The sequence below is a fragment of the Panulirus ornatus genome, chromosome 20, assembly GCF_036320965.1.
Source record: "Panulirus ornatus isolate Po-2019 chromosome 20, ASM3632096v1, whole genome shotgun sequence".
Classification (NCBI taxonomy): Eukaryota; Metazoa; Arthropoda; class Malacostraca; order Decapoda; family Palinuridae; genus Panulirus; species Panulirus ornatus.
Genome location: NC_092243.1, coordinates 29,951,749 through 29,975,054, shown reverse-complemented (window position 1 = coordinate 29,975,054; position 23,306 = coordinate 29,951,749). Strand labels below are relative to the sequence as shown.

Here is a 23,306-nt window from a genome sequence, read left to right as displayed (position 1 = left end):
ACTTCTATCATTACTCTAACACCAACAGTATACTTTGTATTATTACTTTAACACCAACGGTATAACTTCTACTATCACTGTAACACTAATACTATAACTTTTTTCATTACTGTAATAGGAGCAGCAAAACTTCTATCATTACTGTAACTCCAACAGTAAAACTTCTACCATTACTGTAACACCAATACTATAACTTCTTTCATTACTGTAATAGGAGCAGCAAAACTTTTATCATTACTGTAACTCCAACAGTAAAACTTCTACCATTACTGTAACACCAATGCTATAACTTCTTTCATTACTGTAACAGGAGCAGCAAAACTTCTATCATTACTGTAACACTAATAGTAAAACTTCTTCATTACTCTAACAGCAACAGGAAAACTTCTATCATTACTGTAACACCAACAGCATAGATTCTATCATTACTGAAACACCAACAATATAACTTCTATCACTACTGTAACACCGAGAGTATAACTTCTATCATTACTGAAATGCATAAGATTATTCTTTACTGTTAACTTTCTGTACTCCCCTCTCCCTTTCCTCTCCACCTTCTCCCTCTTTAACATTACTCATAGGAAGACCTTCGTCTTAGGAGGTGCTCTCTCTCTCTCTCTCTCTCTCTCTCTCTCTCTCTCTCTCTCTCTCTCTCTCTCTCTCTCTCTCTCTCTCTCTCTCTCTCTCTCTCTCTCTCTCTCTCTCTCTCTCTCTCTCTCTCTCTCTCTCTCTCTCTCTCTTTATCCTTGAACTCCTCCACCATCATGAGACCCCTCAACTATTTAACTCTCCTTAGATCCAGCTTTCCCTTAACCCCACTTATATGCCCTTTTCTCCCCAACCTTGACCCCGTCCTCCGCCATATTCAACATCCTCATAATTCTAAGCTCTGGACCTCCCCCTCTCTACACCCTGCTGTTTAATTCCTTAAGCCCTATCTTCTCTCACCAACACTGCTGCGTCTGCTTCTCCATCTATCACCATCCCACATGTACTCACTCCAGCCCTCGTCCCTTCATTCACTACATCCTATATGTGTCACATTCCTTAGCCGTGGTCTCTTCATATCGTATCTGATTCTTTCTTTTCCATTCTCTCTTGCCATGTTTTACTGCGTCTCTTGCTACGTCCTGCGGGTCCATATCATTGGCCTTCCTCCCTTACTACACTCATCATTTCGCCTTTTTTGTCTGTTCTTTCTTCAGAACCTAATTATGTACCATGTATATCATTCTTCTTAGTTCTGGCTTTTGTTCCCATCATTTACGTCATCTCTCACAATGTCTTACCATGACCAGCTACCTGCTTCATTAAAGACTTAATGTTTCCCTTTTCTCATTCCCAGCTTTCTTTCCCTCCCTTTCACCGCACCTTACATGTCTCACTTTCCACTATTCTAACCTCCTCCCTCACGACTCCTGCATGTCAAATCTCACCAGACCTAGCCAGTTCCCTCACCGTATTCGACATTTCTCACCCTCCCGAGCTCTGGCCTCTCCTACCACAACCTTTGTGCTTCACAGTTCCCGGCCCCAGCATTCTATCTTGAAATAACAAACAAGTTTCGTTCTTTCCAGCTCTGGCTTTCTCATTATTTTCAACTTTATCAAGCCCTAGACTCTACTTCTAACACATCCTATATATCTATCTGTTCCTGACCTCAGTTACTTCACCGTATAAGAGTTAAAGTTTTGCCGATTCAGCCTTCAGCTCCACCAGTTATCAATCCCTTCACTCATCCGCTCTTCCTAGAACTGCCCACCTCCCCTGACCACCCATTGCATATTTCATCCTCCTCAACCCTGGCCTTCTCCCTCACTTTAGCCTGCATTTCTCAGTCTCTCTAGTCCTTGCCACTCTTCTCACTTCCTCCCACATATCTCACTCTCCCCACTCCCCACTCTTCACCACATCCTTGCCTCCTCCTACATCAAACCCATCTTTTCAATCATCAAGTTTAGTCGGCACCACCTGGCGAATGAATGCTTAAGGTAATTTTTGTCAAGACCTGCATCCCTAGAGATGGGAAATGAGTAAGAGCATTGTAACACTTGCGGCTCTCTGTTTGAAAACACTTTTTTAACCTTACCCCAACCTCAGTGGTAGCTATATTACCATGATATTGCTAAGGGAAGGACTTCACAAAAAATATCATAAGATATATTTGAAGAGTGTCAGGAAGGTAAAGGCTAGAGACAAGGTGGTTGAGGAAACATCCTGTACAGGAATAACAATATCATTTCATTTCTTTGAGGGTTGTGGCTACAGTAAAAAAAAATTAACTCCATAACAAAACGGAATTCATGCGTTCTTTTTACTCTTCCTTAGAAAATTATCAGAATTTGAGGCTAAAAACCGATTTTCAATTATCATTTAGGCACAAAATGTAAAGTTTTGTTGCCCTTGCAATTAGCCGGAGCAGTTGCTAAAATAATTTCATTGTGAAACTATTTTTGTTTTCTTAGGTTCATCAAAAGTTCCGGCTGTTCGACACACTGTGGATGTGAATCCTTATCCATTTTTTCTGATGAACTTCGTTTTTTGTGACAAGTTAGTCTGAGGTCATTATCGAAGATCCAGGACAGCCTTAAGAAGCCCATGTCGGCAAGTTAACATCGATCACCCCACATTCAACGTTCACTTTCATCTCCAATATCAACTTGATTTTACTTTCTTTGACCGAACCAGAACATAGACTAAAGGAGAATGGAATGGAAAAAACATTCTCTAGTCCCTTGTTTCACAATTGGAAAAATAGAATCAACCAGCGCGAATGACCTTATCAGCCAGGCATCATCAAATCAACGAACCGACGGTCATGTAGTCAGCCCCAAAGCTATAAATTCTGGCTAACTTAGCAAGTTGTTCAAGTGATAAATCATGCCCGGGTCTTGGCGTTCCCGAATATCTTAAACAGAAATAGGTTCCAGTTTCTTTTTCCTCGGAAAGTAGACGATCATTTTGAGACGAAAGCTGATAGCAGATGAGAGTTATATCTATATGCATGGGATCAGCCGCTGTATAGAACATGCTATCGACATCATCATCAGGGTCAAGGGTGTATGATCCAACAACGTACATTTGTGTAAAGGATTACTACCTGAAGTAAACTGCCTGACATGGAAAGCATATCAAGGCCACACAACTCAAAGCTACATGTCCCGACACAGTAGGAAGCTACAGCGACCCATTATCATGCTTCTTGTTACAAGGATTGCAGGGTTGTGGCGACACAGATCCAGGAAGCCATAGACAAACACGGGAACGAGGATAAGTTGTTTGTGATTAACTGTATAAATGGGTCAAAACAGAAGCTTATGCAGACCTTTTCCAGTACATTAGAACTGTTATCATTCTCAACAAGCAAACTGTTATAATCAATAATAGCAAGCTTTAAATCTGATATGTGGACAAATGGAGTCTTGTACTGAAGGATTAGACGAAAAAGCACAACTGTAGAACACTGGAAACCATCACATTTTCCAAGGCAACAAGGAAGATGTGTTGGCTGTTCCAGATGTCATATTGCAGAATGCTGTATTAGAAAATCTGATTTTGCAAAAAGAAATTAAAGTTTAGAAGACAAAATCTCCAAATGTTTACATGATCACTGATTAGATATAGACATATGATCGATGTGTCATTACAGAAGACATGAAATCAATCCTAAAACCTTATCATTCCTCTTTTGTGCACAATAATACCTCACAATACCAGATCATCAAAAAAAAAATTGTGTAGCTGCTTACAAGAGAGTCTGAAAAATAAAGACATCCGTTATAAAGGGGCAAGATTTTGATTCAGTTGTTCAGTCAGGCCATATTCACATAGTGGCATGCGATTAGATGAACTATCCAAACATCACATATTATATATAATGTGAAAACAAAATTCTGAGTGTTTGAGTAAATTAAAAACTGAGAAGAATTGTAGACCTTAAAGAAGGTGATGCTTCCTTATGTCTTCCACCATGAATCAAAAAATTGTCATTACAGCCACAATTCAGACATATATCAAAGAATCGAGCCTCAACACAGAGAGACTAGAAGAGACGCTTGCAGATATGAAAAGACATTAATAGGTAAGTGGAATTGCTAAGTGGGTAAAGAATTTGGAACAAATGCCCTCCAATCTTTCCCAGAGATTAAGAACTTGAAGCAAAATCCTGTCGTCTCTGAACAACAGTAGCTTAAAAATTATGTTGCTGGTGAACGAGCTGGCTCACAGACACTGACAACTCATGCTCTTAAGCAAAGGGAGCCAAGGAAGGAGTAGGTGTTGCCTGAGAAAAGAATTTTCTTTTAGGAGGTGCAAGTTTATATATAGAAACGAGAATGATAGACTGGAACAGGTTCAGCATCAGGTCTAGAGACTTGTTAACTAGCTCAGATTGTATTAGTTCCCTGCTCACTAGCAGTGCTACCTACCTGAGGTCACCACTGTACTCGAATTCTGAACTAGACAGAACCTATCGAGAGGAAAACTGCATTTGCATGCCAGTGAACTAGTTCTGGTTTAAGTTCTCTTTAGAAGGCATGGGACATTTCCAGGAAGCAGTAAGATCACTATTACTCTTAGAATGGGAACATTGTACATCTACAGTGCCCTATCCATCATAGAAAATCCGCGTTGGGGTTATCGTCTCAAGAATCTGTAAATGGAATGAGGTTTTGTTACAGAAAGCAAAGTTATGTAATACAGCCCTTGATGGCAAGATGTGCAACCATGTTGTGAGGATGTACAAGTTCACCTAAGAAAGACTGATGAGACTAGCATGAAAAGTGCAAATAATCTGGGTAGAAAAAAAATTCTAAAAAAAATTTGCTAATTCTTGGAAATTTTCTTCTGCCCAGATTATTTGCACTTTTCATAAAGACTGAGGACTTGCTAAAAGACATTTTAGAGGTTGCTAAATGGCCAAACGTTAGCAGTGTTCAGGAACCTTTGTAATGAACTCAGAGTACACTTTCGTCATGGAAAGCTGTTAGCATTTTGGACATTTTTCATGGAAATGGTAGAAAACACTTTATTGAGGACTCTGCTTGCTTCCTTAGAGAGAAATTGGAAAATAAATTTCTGTTATGGAAAACAAAATCATGTCAGAACTCTGCTAGCCCGCCATGCACAAATGACCAATGTTCCAGAGGAGTATCCTAGCGTACATACAGGCTTCAGGACTGGCAGCATCTCTGTTCACATCAGGCAACAGTCCCTCTGTGTACATTCCTATTGATTAAAGCAATGAAGTAAACAACAGCCAGACTCTAGGGAAGACACTGTGGTCTAGGCTGAAGTCTGGTACTGTAAAGACATACTGTATTTCAGAAGAGGACCGGCATGCATTCCTAGCACACATAGGAAAGCACAGACCTTTACTATGCTGACTATTAAAGGCCACGAATTCAAAAGGATGAAACTGTGTCATCATCGGTGTAACGGTTAGAGTTGCTTGCCATGACGTACTCATGGGCCGCTCAGGGTCAAACCAACATAGCTTCAAATCCTGGTCGCTGCAGTCATTCCGCAGTCAGTCCAACTGCTTATCATCCCCTCGGGATTGAACTATAGATTGTTTACCTTGCTTAGGATATATATATATGGGGTGCCTAAATGTGTGTGAATGTAACCAAGATGTGAAGACCCTTACTGGAAAAACAATCACTCTTGAAGTAGAACCTTCAGACACAATTGAAAATGTGAAGGAAAATAGTGAAATTGGAGAAAAATGTAGCTTAGACATTGAAGCTTATTGATACAGTGGTTAAATTGATGAGAACTGCTATTGACGTTTGTGTAAATAAATTATACATTTCCTTTTTTCCATAGCCAGAGGTTGAACCATTATGTGACATTCATTTTTTTCATTCATTTCAAGCTAGAAGTTTCAGTTTTCTAAATTGTTTCTTACATTTTTCATATGTATATATATGTATGTGTGTGTGTGTGTATATGTGCGTATGTATGTGTATGTGTGTGTATGTGTATATGTATATATATATGTATATTATCCCTGGGGATAGGGGTGAAAGAATACTTCCCACGTATTCCTCGCGTGTCGTAGAAAGCGACTAGAGGGGACGGGAGCGGGGGGCCAGAAATCCTCCCCTCCTTGTATTAACTTTCTAAAATGGGAAACAGAAGAAGGAGTCACGCGGGGAGTGCTCATCCTCCTCGAAGGCTCAGAGTGGGGTGCCTAAGTGTGTGTGGATGTAACCAAGATGTGAAAAAAGGAGAGATAGGTAGTATGTTTGAGGAAAGGAACCTGGATGTTTTGGCTCTGAGTGAAACGAAGCTCAAGGGTAAAGGGGAAGAGTGGTTTGGGAATGTCTGGGGAGTAAAGTCAGGGGTTAGTGAGAGGACAAGAGCAAGGGAAGGAGTAGCAATACTCCTGAAACAGGAGTTGTGGGAGTATGTGATAGAGTGTAAGAAAGTGAATTCTAGATTGATATGGGTAAAACTGAAAGTTGATGGAGAGAGGTGGGTGATTATTGGTGCATATGCGCCTGGGCATGAGAAGAAAGATCAAGAGAGGCAAGTGTTTTGGGAGCAGCTGAATGAGTGTGTTAGTGGTTTTGATGCACGAGACCGGGTTATAGTGATGGGTGATTTGAATGCAAAGGTGAGTAATGTGGCAGTTGAGGGAATAATTGGTATACATGGGGTGTTCAGTGTTGTAAATGGAAATGGTGAAGAGCTTGTAGATTTATGTGCTGAAAAAGGACTGATGATTGGGAATACCTGGTTTAAAAAGCGAGATATACATAAGTATACTTATGTAAGTAGGAGAGATGGCCAAAGAGCGTTATTGGATTACGTGTTAATTGACAGGCGTGCGAAAGAGAGACTTTTGGATGTTAATGTGCTGAGAGGTGCAACTGGAGGGATGTCTGATCATTATCTTGTGGAGGCTAAGGTGAAGATTTGTATGGGTTTTCAGAAAAGAAGAGTGAATGTTGGGGTGACGAGGGTGGTGAGAGTGAGTGAGCTTGAGAAGGAGACCTGTGTGAGGAAGTACCAGGAGAGACTGAGTACAGAATGGAAAAAGGTGAGAACAATGGAAGTAAGGGGAGTGGGGGAGGAATGGGATGTATTTAGGGAATCAGTGATGGATTGCGCAAAAGATGCTTGTGGCATGAGAAGAGTGGGAGGTGGGTTGATTAGAAAGGGTAGTGAGTGGTGGGATGAAGAAGTAAGAGTATTAGTGAAAGAGAAGAGAGAGGCATTTGGACGATTTTTGCAGGGAAAAAATGCAATTGAGTGGGAGATGTATAAAAGAAAGAGACAGGAGGTCAAGAGAAAGGTGCAAGAGGTGAAAAAAAGGGCAAATGAGAGTTGGGGTGAGAGAGTATCATTAAATTTTAGGGAGAATAAAAAGATGTTCTGGGAGGTAAATAAAGTGCGTAAGACAAGGGAGCAAATGGGAACTTCAGTGAAGGGCGCAAATGGGGAGGTGATAACAAGTAGTGGTGATGTGAGAAGGAGATGGAGTGAGTATTTTGAAGGTTTGTTGAATGTGTTTGATGATACAGTGGCAGATATAGGGTGTTTTGGTCGAGGTGGTGTGCAAAGTGAGAGGGTTAGGGAAAATGATTTGGTAAACAGAGAAGAGGTAGTGAAAGCTTTGCGGAAGATGAAAGCCGGCAAGGCAGCAGGTTTGGATGGTATTGCAGTGGAATTTATTAAAAAAGGGGGTGACTGTATTGTTGACTGGTTGGTAAGGTTATTTAATGAATGTATGACTCATGGTGAGGTGCCTGAGGATTAGCGGAATGCTTGCATAGTGCCATTGTACAAAGGCAAAGGGGATAAGAGTGAGTGCTCAAATTACAGAGGTATAAGTTTGTTGAGTATTCCTGGTAAATTATATGGGAGGGTATTGATTGAGAGGGTGAAGGCATGTACAGAGCATCAGATTGGGGAAGAGCAGTGTGGTTTCAGAAGTGGTAGAGGATGTGTGGATCAGGTGTTTGCTTTGAAGAATGTATGTGAGAAATACTTAGAAAAGCAAATGGATTTGTATGTAGCATTTATGGATCTGGAGAAGGCATATGATAGAGTTGATAGAGATGCTCTGTGGAAGGTATTAAGAATATATGGTGTGGGAGGAAAGTTGTTAGAAGCAGTGAAAAGTTTTTATCGAGGATGTAAGGCATGTGTACGTGTAGGAAGAGAGGAAAGTGATTGGTTCTCAGTGAATGTAGGTTTGCGGCAGGGGTGTGTGATGTCTCCATGGTTGTTTAATTTGTTTATGGATGGGGTTGTTAGGGAGGTAAATGCAAGAGTTTTGGAAAGAGGGGCAAGTATGAAGTCTGTTGGGGATGAGAGAGCTTGGGAAGTGAGTCAGTTGTTGTTCGCTGATGATACAGCGCTGGTGGCTGATTCATGTGAGAAACTGCAGAAGCTGGTGACTGAGTTTGGTAAAGTGTGTGGAAGAAGAAAGTTAAGAGTAAATGTGAATAAGAGCAAGGTTATTAGGTACAGTAGGGTTGAGGGTCAAGTCAATTGGGAGGTGAGTTTGAATGGAGAAAAACTGGAGGAAGTGAAGTGTTTTAGATATCTGGGAGTGGATCTGGCAGCGGATGGAACCATGGAAGCGGAAGTGGATCATAGGGTGGGGGAGGGGGCGAAAATTCTGGGGGCCTTGAAGAATGTGTGGAAGTCGAGAACATTATCTCGGAAAGCAAAAACGGGTATGTTTGAAGGAATAGTGGTTCCAACAATGTTGTATGGTTGCGAGGCGTGGGCTATGGATAGAGTTGTGCGCAGGAGGATGGATGTGCTGGAAATGAGATGTTTGAGGACAATGTGTGGTGTGAGGTGGTTTGATCGAGTGAGTAACGTAAGGGTAAGAGAGATGTGTGGAAATAAAAAGAGCGTGGTTGAGAGAGCAGAAGAGGGTGTTTTGAAGTGGTTTGGGCACATGGAGAGGATGAGTGAGGAAAGATTGACCAAGAGGATATATGTGTCGGAGGTGGAGGGAACAAGGAGAAGAGGGAGACCAAATTGGAGGTGGAAAGATGGAGTGAAAAAGATTTTGTGTGATCGGGGCCTGAACATGCAGGAGGGTGAAAGGAGGGCAAGGAATAGAGTGAATTGGAGCGATGTGGTATACCGGGGTTGACTTGCTGTCAGTGATTGAATCAAGGCATGTGAAGCGTCTGGGGTAAGCCATGGAAAGCTGTGTAGGTATGTATATTTGCGTGTGTGGACGTATGTATATACATGTGTATGGGGGGGGGTTGGGCCATTTCTTTCGTCTGTTTCCTTGCGCTACCTCGCAAACGCGGGAGACAGCGACAAAGTATAATAAAAAAAAAATAGTATATATATATATATATATATATATATATATATATATATATATATATATTTATATATTTATATATATATATATATATATATATATATATATATATATATATATATATATATATATATATATATATATATATATATATATATATATATATATATATATATATATATATATATATATATATATATATATCCATGGGATAGGGGAGAAAGAATACTTCCCACGCATTCCCTGTGTGTAGTAGAAGGCGACTAAAGGGGACGAGAGCGGGGGGCTAAGAATAGTCCCCCCCTTGTATTTTAACTTCCTAAAAGGAGAAACAGAAGAAGGAGTCATGCGGGGAGTGCTCATCCTCCTCCAAGGCTAAGATTGGGGTGTCTAAATGAGTGTGGATGTAACCAAGAATAAAAAAAGGAGAGAGAGGTAGTATGTTTGAGGAAAGGAACCTGGATATTTTAGCGATGAGTGCAATAAAGCTCAATGGTAAAGGAGAAGAGTGGTTTGAGGATGTCTTGGGAGTAAAGTCAGGGGTTGGCGAGAGGACAAGAGCAAAGGAAGGAGTAGCACTACTCCTGAAGCGGGAGTTGTGGGAGTATGTGATAGAGAGTAAGAAAGAAAACTCTAGATTAATATGGGTAAAACTGAAAGGGAAGAGAAGGAAATGAGTGATTATTAGTGCATATGCACCTGGTCATGAGAAGAACAATTATGAGACGCAAGTGTTTTGGGAGCAGGTGAGTGAGTGTGTTAACAGCTTTGATGCACGAGACCGGATTATAGTGATGGGTGATTTCAATGCAAAGGTGAGTAATGTGGCAGTTGAAGGTATAGTTGGTCTACATTGGGTGCTCAGTGTTGTAAATGGAAATGGTGAAGAGCTTGTAGATTTGTATGCTGAAAGAGGACTGATGATTGGGAATACCTAGTTTAAAAAGAAAGATGTACGTAAGTACACGTATTCAAGTAGGAGACCTGGACAGAGAGCGTTACTGAACTACACGTTAGTTGATAGGCGCGTGAAAGAGAGACTTTTGGATGTAAATGTGCTGAGAGGGGCAACTGGAGGAATGTCTGATTATTATCTTGTGGAGGCGAAGGTGAAGGTTTGTAAAGGTTTTCAGAAAAGAAGAGAGAATGCTGTGGTGAAGAAAGTAATGAGAGTAAGTGAGCTTGGAAAGGACACTTGTGTGAAGACGTATCAGGAGAGATCGAGTGCAAAATGGGAAAAGGTGAGAGAATGAAGTAATGGGAGTGGAGAAGAAATGGGATATATTGGGAAGCAATGTAGTCTTGCGCAAAAGATGCCTGTGGCATGAGACAGATGGGAGGTGGGCAGATTAGAAAGTGTAGTGAATGGTGGGATGAAGAAGTAAGATTGTTATTGAAAGAGACGAGAGAGGCATATGGACGATTTTTGCAGGGAAATATTGCAAATGACTGGGAGATGTATAAAGATATGGGATGAGAGAGCATCGATAAATTTTAGGGAGAAAGAAAAGATGTTTTGGAAGAAGGTAAATAAAGTGCGTAAGACAAGAGAACAAATGGGAACGTCAATGAAGGGGCTAATGAGAAGGTAATAATAAATAGGGGTGAAGTAAGGAGAAGGAGTATTTTGAAGGTTTGTTGAATGTGTTTGATGATAGAGTGGCATATATAGGGTGTTTTGGTCGAGGTGGTGTGCGAAGTGAGAGGGTCAGGGAGAAAGGTTTGGAAAACAGAGGAGAGGTAGTGAAAGCTTTGCGGACGAAGAAAGCCGGTAAGGCGGTTGGTTTGAATGGTATTGCTGTGGAATTTATTAAAAAAGGGGGTGACTGTGTTGTTGACTGGCTGGTGAGGATATTCATTGTATGTATGCTTCATGGTGAAGTGCCTGAGGATTGGCGGAATGCATCCATAGTGCCATTGTACAAAGGCAACGAAGATAAAAGTGAGTGTTCAAATTACGATTGTATAAGCTTGCTGAGTATTCCTGGGAAATTATATGGAAGGGCATTGATTGAAGGGGTGAAGGCATGTACAGAGCGTCAGATTGGGGAAGAGCAGTGTGGTTTCAGTAGCGGTAGAGGATGTGTGGATCATGTGTTTGCTTTGAAGAATGTATGTGAGAAATACTTGGAAAAAGAAATGGAAACGTATGTAGCATTTAAGGATCTGGAGAAGGCATGTGATAGAGTTGATAGAGATGCTCTGTGGAAGGTATCAAGATTATATGGTGTGGGACGTGAGTTGCTAGAGGCAGTGAAAGGCTTTTATCGCGGATGCAAGGCATAGGTACGAGTAGGAAAAGAGGAAAGTGATTAGTTCCCAGTGAATGTCGGTTTGCGGCAGGGATGCCTGATGTATCCATGGTTGTTTAATTTGTCTATGGATGGGGTGCTTAGGGAGGTAAATGCAAGAATTTTGAAGTGGGGGTAAATATGCAGTCTGTTGTGGATGAGAGGGCTTAGGGAGTGAGTCAGTTGCTGTTCGCTGATGATAAAACGCTGTTGGCTGATTCCGGTAAGAAACTGCAGAAGCTGGTGACTGAGTTTGGTAAAGTGTGTGAAGAAAGCTAAGAGTAAATGTGAATAAGAGCAAGGTTATTATGTACAGTAGGGCTGAGGAACAATTCAATTGGGAGGTAAGTTTGAATGGAGAAAAACTGGAGGAAGTGAAGTGTTTTAGATATCTGGGAGTGGATTTAACAGCAGATAAAACCATGGAAGTGGAGGTGTGTCACAGGGTGCGGGAGGGGGCAAAGGTTCTGGGAGCGTTGATGAAAGTGTGGAAGGCAAGAACATTATCTCGGAAGCAAAAATGGGTATGTTTGAAGGAATAGTCGTTCCAGCAATGTTATATGGTTGCTAGGCGTGGGCTATACTATGATAGGGTTGCGCGGAGGAGGGTGGATGTATTGGAAATGAGATATTTGAGGACAATATGAGGTGTGAGGTAGTTTGATTGAGTAAGCAATGAAAGAGAAAGAGAGATGTGTGGTAAGAAAAGACTGGTTGAGAGAGCATAAGAGGTGTGTATTGATATGGTTTGGTCACATGGAAAGAAAGAGCGAGGAAAGATTGACAAAGAGGATATATGTGTCAGAGATGGAGGGAACGAGAAATGGAAGACCAAAGTGGAAGTGGAAAGGATGGAGTAAAAATGATTTTGAGCGATCGGGGCCTGAACATGCAGGAGGGTGAAAGGCGTGCAAGGAATAGAGTGACTTGGAACGATGTGGTATACCAGGGTCGAAGTGCTGTCAAGGGATTGAACCAGGGCATATGAATTGACTAGGGTAAACCATTGAAAGTTTTGTGGGGCCAAGATGTGGAAAGGGAGCTGTGGTTTCGGTGCATTACAAATGACAGCTACAAACTGAGTGTGAACGAATGTGGCCTTTGTTGTCTTTTCCTAGCGCTACCTCACGCGTGGCGAGGGGAGGGGGGTGCCATTTCATGTGTGGCGGGGCGGTGACGGCAATGGCTGAGGGCAGTAAGTCTGAATATGTGCATGTGTATATATGTTTATGTCTGTGCATGAATGTGTATGTTTACATTGAAATCTATAGGTATGTCTATATGCGTGCGTAGGCTTGTATGTATTTGCATGTGTATGTGGGTGGGTTGATCCATTCTTTCCCCTGTTTCCTTGCGCTACCTCGAAAACGCGGGAGACAGCGACAAATTATAATAGAATGAAATATGATATATATATATATATATATATATATATATATATATATATATATATATATATATATATATATGTATATGTTTTTATTATTATTATTTTCCTTTGTCGCTGTTTCCCGCATTAGCGAGGTAGCGCAAGGAAACAGACGAAATATTGGCCCACCCCACCCACGTACACATGTATATACATACACGTCCACACACGCAAATATACATACCTATACAACTCAATGTATACATACATATACACACACAGACATATCCATATATACACATGTACATAATTCATACTGTCTGCCTTTATTCATTCCTATCATCACATCGCCATATATGTAATAACAACCCCCTCCCCCTCATGTGAGCGAGGTAGCTCTAGGAAAAGACAACAAAGGCCTCATTCGTTCACATTCAGTCTCTAGCTGTCATGTAATAATGCGCCGAAACCACAGCTCTCTCTCCACATCCAGGCCACACAGAACTTTCCATGGTTTACCCCAGACGCTTCACATGCCCTGGTTCAATCCATTGACAGCACAACGACCCCGGTATACCACATCGTTCCAATTCACTCTATTCCTTGCACGCCTTTCACCTTCATGCATGTTCAGGCCCCGATCACTCAAAATCTTTTTCACTTCATCTTTCCACATCCAATTTGGTCTCCCACTTCTCGTTCCCTCCACCTCCGACACATATATCCTCTTGGTCAATCTTTCCTCACTCATTCTCTCCATGTGACTAAACCATTTCAAGACACCCTCTTCTGCTCTCTCAACCACACTCTTTTTATTACCACACATCTTTCTAACCCTTACATTACTTACTCGATCAAACCACCTCACACCACATATTTTCCTCAGACATCTCATTTCCAGCACATCCACCCTCCTCGGCACAACTCTATCCATAGCCCACGCCTCGACCCATACAACATTGTTGGAATCACTATTCCTTCAAACATACCAACTTATGCTTTCCGTGATAATGTTCTCGACTTCCACACATTCTTCAAGGCTCCCAGAATTTTCGCCCCCTCCCCCACCCTATGATTCACTTCCGCTTTCATGGTTCCATCCGCTGCCAAATCCACTCCCAGATATCTAAAATACTTCACTTCCTCCAGTTTTTCTACATTCAAACTTACCTCCTAATTCACTTGACCCTCAACCCTACTGTACCTAATAACCTTGCTCTAATTCACATTCACTCTCAACTTTCTTCTTTCACACACTTTAGCAAACTCAGTCACCAGCTTCTGCAGTTTCTCACATGAATCAGCCACCAGCGATTTATCATCAGCAAATAACAACTGACTCACTTCCCAAGCCCTCTCATCCCCAACAGACTGCATACTTGCCCCCCTTTCCAAAACTCCTGCATTCACCTCCCTAACAACCCCATCCATAAACAAATTAAACAACCACGGAGACATCACAACCCTGCCGCAAACCTACATTCACTGAGAACCAATCACTTTCATCTCTTCCTAAACGTACACATGCCTTACATCCTCAATAAAAACTTTTCACTGCTTCTAACAACTAGCCTCCCACACCATATATTCTTAATACCTTCCACAGAGCATCCCTATCAACTCTATCATATGCCTTCTCCAAATCCATAAATGCTACATACAAATCCATTTGTTTTTCTAAGTATTTCTCACATACATCCTTCAAAGCAAACACCTGATCCACACATCCTCTACCACTTCTGAAACCACACTGTTCTTCCCCAATCTGATGCTCTGTACATGCTTTCATCCTCTCAATCAATTCCCTCCCATAAAATTTCCTAGGAATACTCAACAAACTTATACCTCTGTGATTTGAGCAATCACTTTTATCCCCTTTGCCTTAGTACAATGGCACTATGCAAGCGTTCCGCCAATCCTCAGGCAACTCACCATGAGTCATACATACATTAAATAACCTTACCAACCAGTCAACATTACAGTCAGCCGCTTTTTAAATAAATTCCACTGCAATACCATCCAAACCCGCTGCCTTGCCGGCTTCCATCTTCCGCAAAGCTTTTACTACCTCTTCTCTGTTTACCAAATCATTCTCCCTAACCTTTTCACTTTCGACACCACCTCGACCAAAACACCCTGTATCTGCCACTCTATCATCAAACACATTCCACAAACCTTCAAACTACTCACTCCATCTCCTCACGTCACCACCACTTATTATCACCTCACCATTACCCACTTCACTAAAGTTCCCATTTGTTCCCTTGTCTTACGCACTTTATTTACCTCCTTCTAGAACATCTTTTTATTCTCCCTAAAATTTAATGATACTCTATCACCCCAATTCTAATTTGCCCTCTTTTTCACCTCTTGCACCTTTCTCTTGAGCTCCTGTCTCTTTCTTTTATACATCTCCTACTCATTTGCATTATTTCCTTGCAAAAATCATACAAATGCCTCTCTCTTCTCTTTCTCTAATAATCTTACTTCTTCATCCCACCACTCACGACCCTTTCTAATCTGCCGACCTCACACGCTTATCACGCCTCAAGCATCTTTTGCGCAAGCCACCACTGCTTCCGTAAATACATTCTATTCCTCCCCCTCTCCCCTTACCTCCTTTGCTCTCACCTTTTTCGATTCTGTACTCAGTCTCTCCTGGTACTTCCTCACACAAGTCTCCTTCCAAAGCTAACTTACTCTCACCACTCTCTTCACCCCAACATTCACTCTTCCTTTCTGAAAACCTCTACAAATCTTCACCTTCGCCTCCACAAGATAATGATCAGACATCCTTCCAGTTGCAACTCTCAGCATATTTATATCCAAAAGTCTCTCTTTCGCGCGCCTATCAATTAACACGTAATCCAATATCGCTCTCTGGCCATCTCTCCTACTTACATACGTATACTTATGCATATCTCTCTTTTTAAACCAGGTATTCCCAATCAGCAGTTCTTTTTCAGCACATAAATCTACAAGCTCTTCACCAATTCCATTTACAACACTGAGCACCCCATGTACACCAATTATTCCCTCTACCTCCACATTACTCATCTTTGCATTCAAATCACCCATCACTTTAACCCGGTGTCGTGCATCAAATCTACCACCACACTCACTCAGCTGCTCCGAAAACACTTGCCTCTTATGATCTTACTTCTCATGCCCAGGTGCATATGTACCAATAATCACCCATCTTTCTCCATCCACTTCCAGTTTTAGCCATTTCAATCTAGAGTTTACTTTCTTGCACTGTATCACATACTCCCACAACTCCTGTTTCAGAAGTAGTGCTACTCTTTCTCTTGCTCTTGTCCTCTCAGAAACCCTTGACTTTACACCCAAGACATTCCGAAACCAGTCTTCCCCTTTACCCTTGAGCTTCGTTTCGCTCAGAGCCAGAATATACAGGTTTCTTTCCACAAACATACTAACTATCTCTCCTTTTTTCTCATCTTGGTTACATCCACACACATTTAAACACCCCAATGTGAGCCTTCGAGGAGAATGAGCTCTCCCCGCGTGACTCCTTCTCTGTTTCCCCTTTCAGAAAGTTAAAATACAGTTAAAATACGTTGAGATGTATAGGTATATATATTTGCGTGTGTGGACGTGTTTGTATATACATGTGTATAGGGGTGGGTTGGGCCATTTCTTTCGTCTGTTTCCTTGCGCTACCTCGCAAACGCGGGAGACAGCGACAAAGCAAAATGATAATAATAATGATAATAATAATAGTAATAATAATAATATATATATATATATATATATATATATATATATATATATATATATATATATATATATATATATATATTTTTTTTTTTTTTCTTTGTCGCTGTCTCCCGCGTTGGCGAGGTAGCGCAAGGAAACAGACGAAAGAAATGGCCCAACCCACCCCCATACACATGTATATACATACGTCCACACACGCAAATATACATACCTACACACCTTTCCATGGTTCACCCCAGACGCTTCACATGCCCTGATTCAATCCACTGACAGCACGTCAACCCCGGTATACCACATCGATCCAATTCACTCTATTCCTTGCCCTCCTTTCACCCCTGCATGTTCAGGCCCCGATCACACAAAATCTTTTTCACTCCATCTTTCCACCTCCAATTTGGTCTCCCACTTCTCGTTCCCTCCACCTCCGACACATATATCCTATTGGTCAATCTTTCCTCACTTATTCTCTCCATGTGCCCAAACCATTTCAAAACACCTTCTTCTGCTCTCTCAACCACGCTCTTTTTATTTCCACACATCTCTCTTACCCTTACGTTACTTACTCGATCAAACCACCTCACACCACACATTGTCCTCAAACATCTCATTTCCAGCACATTCATCCTCCTGGGCACAACTCTATCCATAGCCCACGCCTCGCAACCATACAACATTGTTGGAACCACTATTCCTTCAAACATACCCATTTTTGCTTTCCGAGATAATGTTCTCGACTTCCACACATTCTTCAAGGCTCCCAGAATTTTCGCCCCCTCCCCCACCCTATGATCCACTTCCGCTTCCATGGTTCCATCCGCTGCCAGATCCACTCCCAGATATCTAAAACACTTTAATTCCTCCAGTTTTTCTCCATTCAAACTTACCTCCCAATTGACTTGACCCTCAACCCTACTGTACCTAATAACCTTGCTCTTATTCACATTTACTCTTAACTTTCTTCTTTCACACACTTTACCAAACTCAGTCACCAGCTTCTGCAGTTTCTCACATGAATCAGCCACCAGCGCTGTATCATCAGCGAACAACAACTGACTCACTTCCCAAGCTCTCTCATCCCCAACAGACTTCATACTTGCCCCTCTTTCCAAAACTCTTGCATTCACCTCCCTAACAACCCCATCCATAAACAAATCAAACAACCATGGAGACATCACACACCCCTGCCGCAAACCTACATTCACTGAGAACCAATCACTTTCCTCTCTTCCTACACGTACACACAACAAAAAAACTATCGCGCAGAGGGGGTTTGAAGACGTCTGTAATGATCACTGACCTACCTGTTGTACCATGCCGGTAGGGTTGGTATACGTGCCTGGAAGCCACAGGTTTCCAGAGTCCTATGCTAGACCCATGTAAGTTACGTGTCACAAGAGCGGCATTATATTATTAACAATAAAATTACATCATACAAGGCAGTACGAACCCCTACTTTTGAATTGGTGTGTGTAATATAGCTGTGAGACGCACAGCTATATGCGGCAACCCCCGCATGTGGTAGCTGCAGCATACCTCAATGTGATGCGAGGTAAACACAATAGTTTCATATTGTATAGGTGCAATTTGGGAAGAATATGTTTTACTATTGATATTGTATTATTCTATAGCACATATGGGTTCGTGGCAGTCCATAAAGGTTATCTTACACCGCCATTTCGTGTCCATGCAGGAAATGTAATGAGACATGCGATATATTTTTGAAACAATGAAACAGCGCGGGTATAGTTCACTGCGAGCCAATGTCGAAAGGTTGTTTTTGTGGTATATCTAATTTTACTATGAAGACCTCACAAGCGACACGTCAAGCTATTCTACAGCTTCATAATGAGGGCTACAGCGACTCTGAAATTGGGAGACGTCTTGGTATTCACCGGTCAACCGTAGCACGATGGATTCGCCGACAGGCAGAGTTGGGCAACACAGACAACAGGCATCGGCGTGGGCGCCCACGTTGCACAACCCCGGAAGATGATCAGGTAATGATGTTGCATATATAGGTATACTGGACCACTTGATGTTATGTAAACAAGCACATCACATGTTATATTTGCAATATGTCATCCTTTCCCTAGGCCATAGCAGCTGTCATTGCTGCTGCTCACTTCACGCCCGCTAGCAACATTCGGGATACTCTTGGTCTGCAGTGCACGCCTCAAACTGTCCGAAACAGACATCACTCTGAGGGGCTACGTGGTCGCATACCAGCAACAAAACCTGTGTTAAGTGAGGCAAACATGGAGAGCAGGGTGGAGTATGCGTTGGAGTATGCGGACAAGCCACATCAGTTTTGGGAGAACGTCATCTTTTGTGATGAAAAAACCTTCTGCAGCGATGGTCCCCCTGCAAACAAACATGTTTGGCGGCATCCTAACACCAGGTTAGCTCTTTCTCTGTCTGTCACACACACACACACACACACACACACACACACAGAGGTTATGCTATATAACATATTTTCCATTTTATAATGACAATTTATGGTGAGGCCAACATGAACAACCGTTCCGGAAGTGCTTTGAAACCAGGGTGCCACGGCCACCACAGTGGTTTGCTGCTTGAAACGTCCTGTTGTGCTGCAGTATTACATTTGAGTTATGCACACTCATTATTTTTGAAGTGAATAACAGTGATCATGATCACTTTATACGGCATATGTAAATACTGTAGCAATAATCTCCATTTACGATGTGATATCATAATAAATAATTATTATATATTAAGTTAGGTAATATTTCTTAATTTACTTAGTTATTATCTTAATCTATATTGCAGCAACAGTTGCACTAATATGATTAAGACACACGTGTGTCTTATGTAATTTTATACATTTTATATAACCAGATACGAGACACAACATGTGGTGGGTAGCAGGAGGAGTGGGCGCGCGCGTCAGTGCAGGACTATTTGGTTGGATCCATCCATGGTGCTGGTGTCGGTGAGTTGGTGGATGTCGGGCCAGTTGACCGGACCTAGATACGTTGAGATACTGGAGGAGGTCCTGCTACCTTCAGTGGGGGCTATGCTGTTTCCAGAGCCGGAGCCATTTTACCTCGTCCAAGATAACAGCCCAGTTCACACATCTAGGGTTGTAATGGCGTGGCATGCTCGCCATCCACGTATAACAGTGTTGCCACATCCTGCAAAATCGCCTGATCTCAACCCGATAGAGCACGTATGGGCGGCCATGCAGAAAGGCATGCCTGACCGACAACATCGATGTCGTGCTACAGTCGTAAATGATGCTTTACAAGCATGGGAACATCTACGAAGCCCTTCTGGTAGGAACTTAACGCAGACGTTAGTGGCATCCATGCCTCGAAGGCTCAATGAAGTGTTGGCAACGGGAGGAGGTTATACCAAGTAGTGAAATAATAAAATTTACAGTCAAAGGTTACTTTCTTAACCTCCAACAATATGTCTATGGTCATGTTATATAGAAATCTGATTTTCACTGTTAAAGGGAAGTTAACTAATGCAGATCCATGAAAAGAGTCATTACTTTTCATGTTGGTTTACTAAATACTATGATGTGGTGTCAGGTTTGTGACATACTGTTATCAGTCACACAGGTGATACTACATATTACGTGAGGTTGCTGATTAATCTAAACCAGCAGATAGATGAATCACCGCCGGTATGAAGCAGGGTGTCGTAGTTACCATGTAGTATATCATTTTACACCACGAATTTGACACTTTGCAAGAGATAATGATTACTGCAATATGCCTTACTGTGCAGAATATTACATTTACATGCTCAATTTACGTATCCCATCTACTGTACTACATACGGAAGGATATATCGTTGCCATTAGATAGGTGAGGACACCCACAGGCAGGGACATCAGGGCTACCACCATCTCACAGGAAAATGTTGACTGTTCCATTATTCCACGTCTGGTGCGTCATTTTGTTTCGTACAAAAAAAGCGCGATAGTTTTTTTGCTGTGTGTACACATGCCTTACATCCTCGATAAAAACTTTTCACTGCTTCTAACAACTTGCCTCCCACACCATATATTCTTAATACCTTCCACAGAGCATCTACATATATATATATATATATATATATATATATATATATATATATATATATATATATATATATATATATATGTATGTATGTATTGTGGAGGCGAAGGTGAAGATTTCGAGGGGTTTTCAGAAAAGAAGAGAGAATGTTGGGGTGAAAAGAGTGGTGAGAGTAAGTGAGCTTGGTCAGGAGACTTGTGTGAGGAAGTTCCAGGAGAGACTGAGTACAGAATGGAAAAAGGTGAGAACAAAGGACGTAAGGGGAGTGGGGGAGGAATGGGATGTATTTAGGGAAGCAGTGATGGTTTGCACAAAAGATGCTTGTGGCATGAGAAGCGTGGGAGGTGGGTTGATTAGAAAGGGTAGTGAGTGGTGGGATGAAGAAGTAAGATTATTAGTGAAAGAGAAGGGAGAGGCATTTGGACGATTTTGCTGGGAAAAATGCAAATGAGTAGGAGATGTATAAAAGAAAGAAGCAGGGCGTCAAGAGAAAGGTGCAAGAGGTGAAAAATAGGGCAAATGAAAATTGGGGTGAGAGAGTATCATTAAATTTTAGGGAGAATAAACAGATGTTTTGGAAGGAGGTAAATAAAGTGCGTAAGACAAGGGAACAAATGGGAACTTCAGTGAAGATGGGCTAATGGGTAGGTGATAACAAGTTGTGGTTATGTGAGAAGGAGATGGAGTGAGTAATTTGAAGGTTTGTTGAATGTGTTTGATGATAGAGTGGCAGATATAGGGTGTTTTGGTCGAGGTGGTGTGCAAAGTGAGAGGGTTAGGGAAAATGATTTGGTAAACAGAGAAGAGGTAGTAAAAGCTTTGCGGAAGATGAAAGCCGGCAAGGCAGCAGGTTTGGGTGGTATTGCAGTGGAATTCATTAAAAAAGAGGGGTGACTCTAATGTTCACTGGTTGGTCAGGTTATTTAATGTATGTATGATTCATGGTGAGGTGCCTGAGGATTTTGAATGGTTTGGTCACATGGAGAGAATGAGTGAGGAAAGATTGACCAAGAGGATATATGAATCAGAGGTGGAGGGAACGAGGAGAAGTGGGAGACCAAATTACAGGTGGAAAGATGGAGTGAAAAAGATTTTGAGTGATCGGAGCCTGAACGTGCAGGAGGGTGAAAGGCGTGCAAGGAATAGAGTGAATTGGAACGATGTGGTATACCGGGGTCGACGTGCTCTTAATGGATTGAACCAGGGCATATGAAGCGTCTGGGGTAAACCATGGAAAGTTGTGTAAGGCCTGGATGTGGAAAGGGAGCTGTGGTTTCGGTGCATTATTACATGACAGCTAGAGAATGAGTGTGAACGAATGTGCCCTTTGTTAAGTTTTCCTAGCGCTACCTCGCACACATGAGGGGGAAGGGGGTTGTTATTCCGTGTGTGGCGGGGTGGCGATGGGAATGAATAAAGGCAGAGAGTATGAATTATGTACATGTGTATATATGTATACGTCTTTGTGTGTATAAATATGTGTACATTGAGATGTATAGGTATGTATATTTGCGTGTGTGGACGTGTATGTATATACATGTGTATGGGGGAGGTTTTGGCCATTCTTTCGTCTGTTTCCTTGCGCTACCTCGCTAAAGCGGGAGACAGCGACAAAGCAAAATAAATGAAATAAGTGAATATATATATATATATATATATATATATATATATATATATATATATATATATATATATATATATATATATATATATATATATATATATATATTCATATGAGTCCACGGGGAAAATGAAACACGAGAAGTTCTCAAGTGCACTTTCGTGTAATAATCACATCATCAGGAGTGACACAAGAGAGAAATATAACAGTCAGTTGATATACAACGAAGAGTCTAGCTAGGACGCCATTTGGTAAACGTGCGATTGGTCTTGGACAAATTAGTGCCTTCAGTTTACCATGATACATATGTGTAGATGATGTTCTATGTCTATGTCCTCCTAGTGAGGATCCTAAGAGATTTTCAGAAAACTTGATAACTTATTCCCCTCCGTAACCTTCAAGATCTTGGAAGAAGTCATTTATATATTGCTCTTGTCTTACACACTGACAGTAAGATCAGACTGGTTGAAAGTTTGTAGAAAACCTACCTGAATCGATGCATTGGTTTATCATGTCTTGAATCATCACGATTCATTCAAAATTTCTACTTTTCGTGAGTGTTTCTTAGAAGTTTAAGAATTTGGAACCCTGAATTCTTAAATAAATCTATCATATCTATGATATTGCAAGAAGACGTAGTTATTCTGAGAATATTGATGAAAAATGAATACAAGATGCAAGTAGGACTTACTAGTGTAATTAGAAGGAAAATGAATTCACAAAAATATTTTGATTTTACCCAGTCATAAGTAATTTTCAGCCTCTTGCGAGTATTTTGAAACAACGCAATATTGATATTGTTTTCAGACATAAAGACACCACGCGGAAATGATCAAGAAAGTACAGCCCATCATCTAATGAACAATCTGATGTCTACTATGTTTTATGTAGTCTACAGTTAGGTGCATATTGGTCAAAGGAGTGAATA

At 41.4% G+C, this 23,306-nt stretch overlaps 1 protein-coding gene across 1 annotated transcript in view; it reads left to right on the top strand.

Annotated features, from left to right (window-relative positions):
* Positions 1 to 18,500: 18,500 nt before the first annotated feature.
* LOC139755737 (uncharacterized) overlaps positions 18,501 to 23,306 on the top strand; it is a 58,412-nt gene continuing 53,606 nt past the window's right edge. The window contains exons 1-2 of the mRNA XM_071674369.1: positions 18,501 to 18,702; positions 18,799 to 19,103. Of these exons, the coding sequence (XP_071530470.1) occupies positions 18,505 to 18,702; positions 18,799 to 19,103 (503 nt within the window). The 5' untranslated portion in view covers positions 18,501 to 18,504. The remainder of the gene's footprint in view (positions 18,703 to 18,798; positions 19,104 to 23,306) is intronic.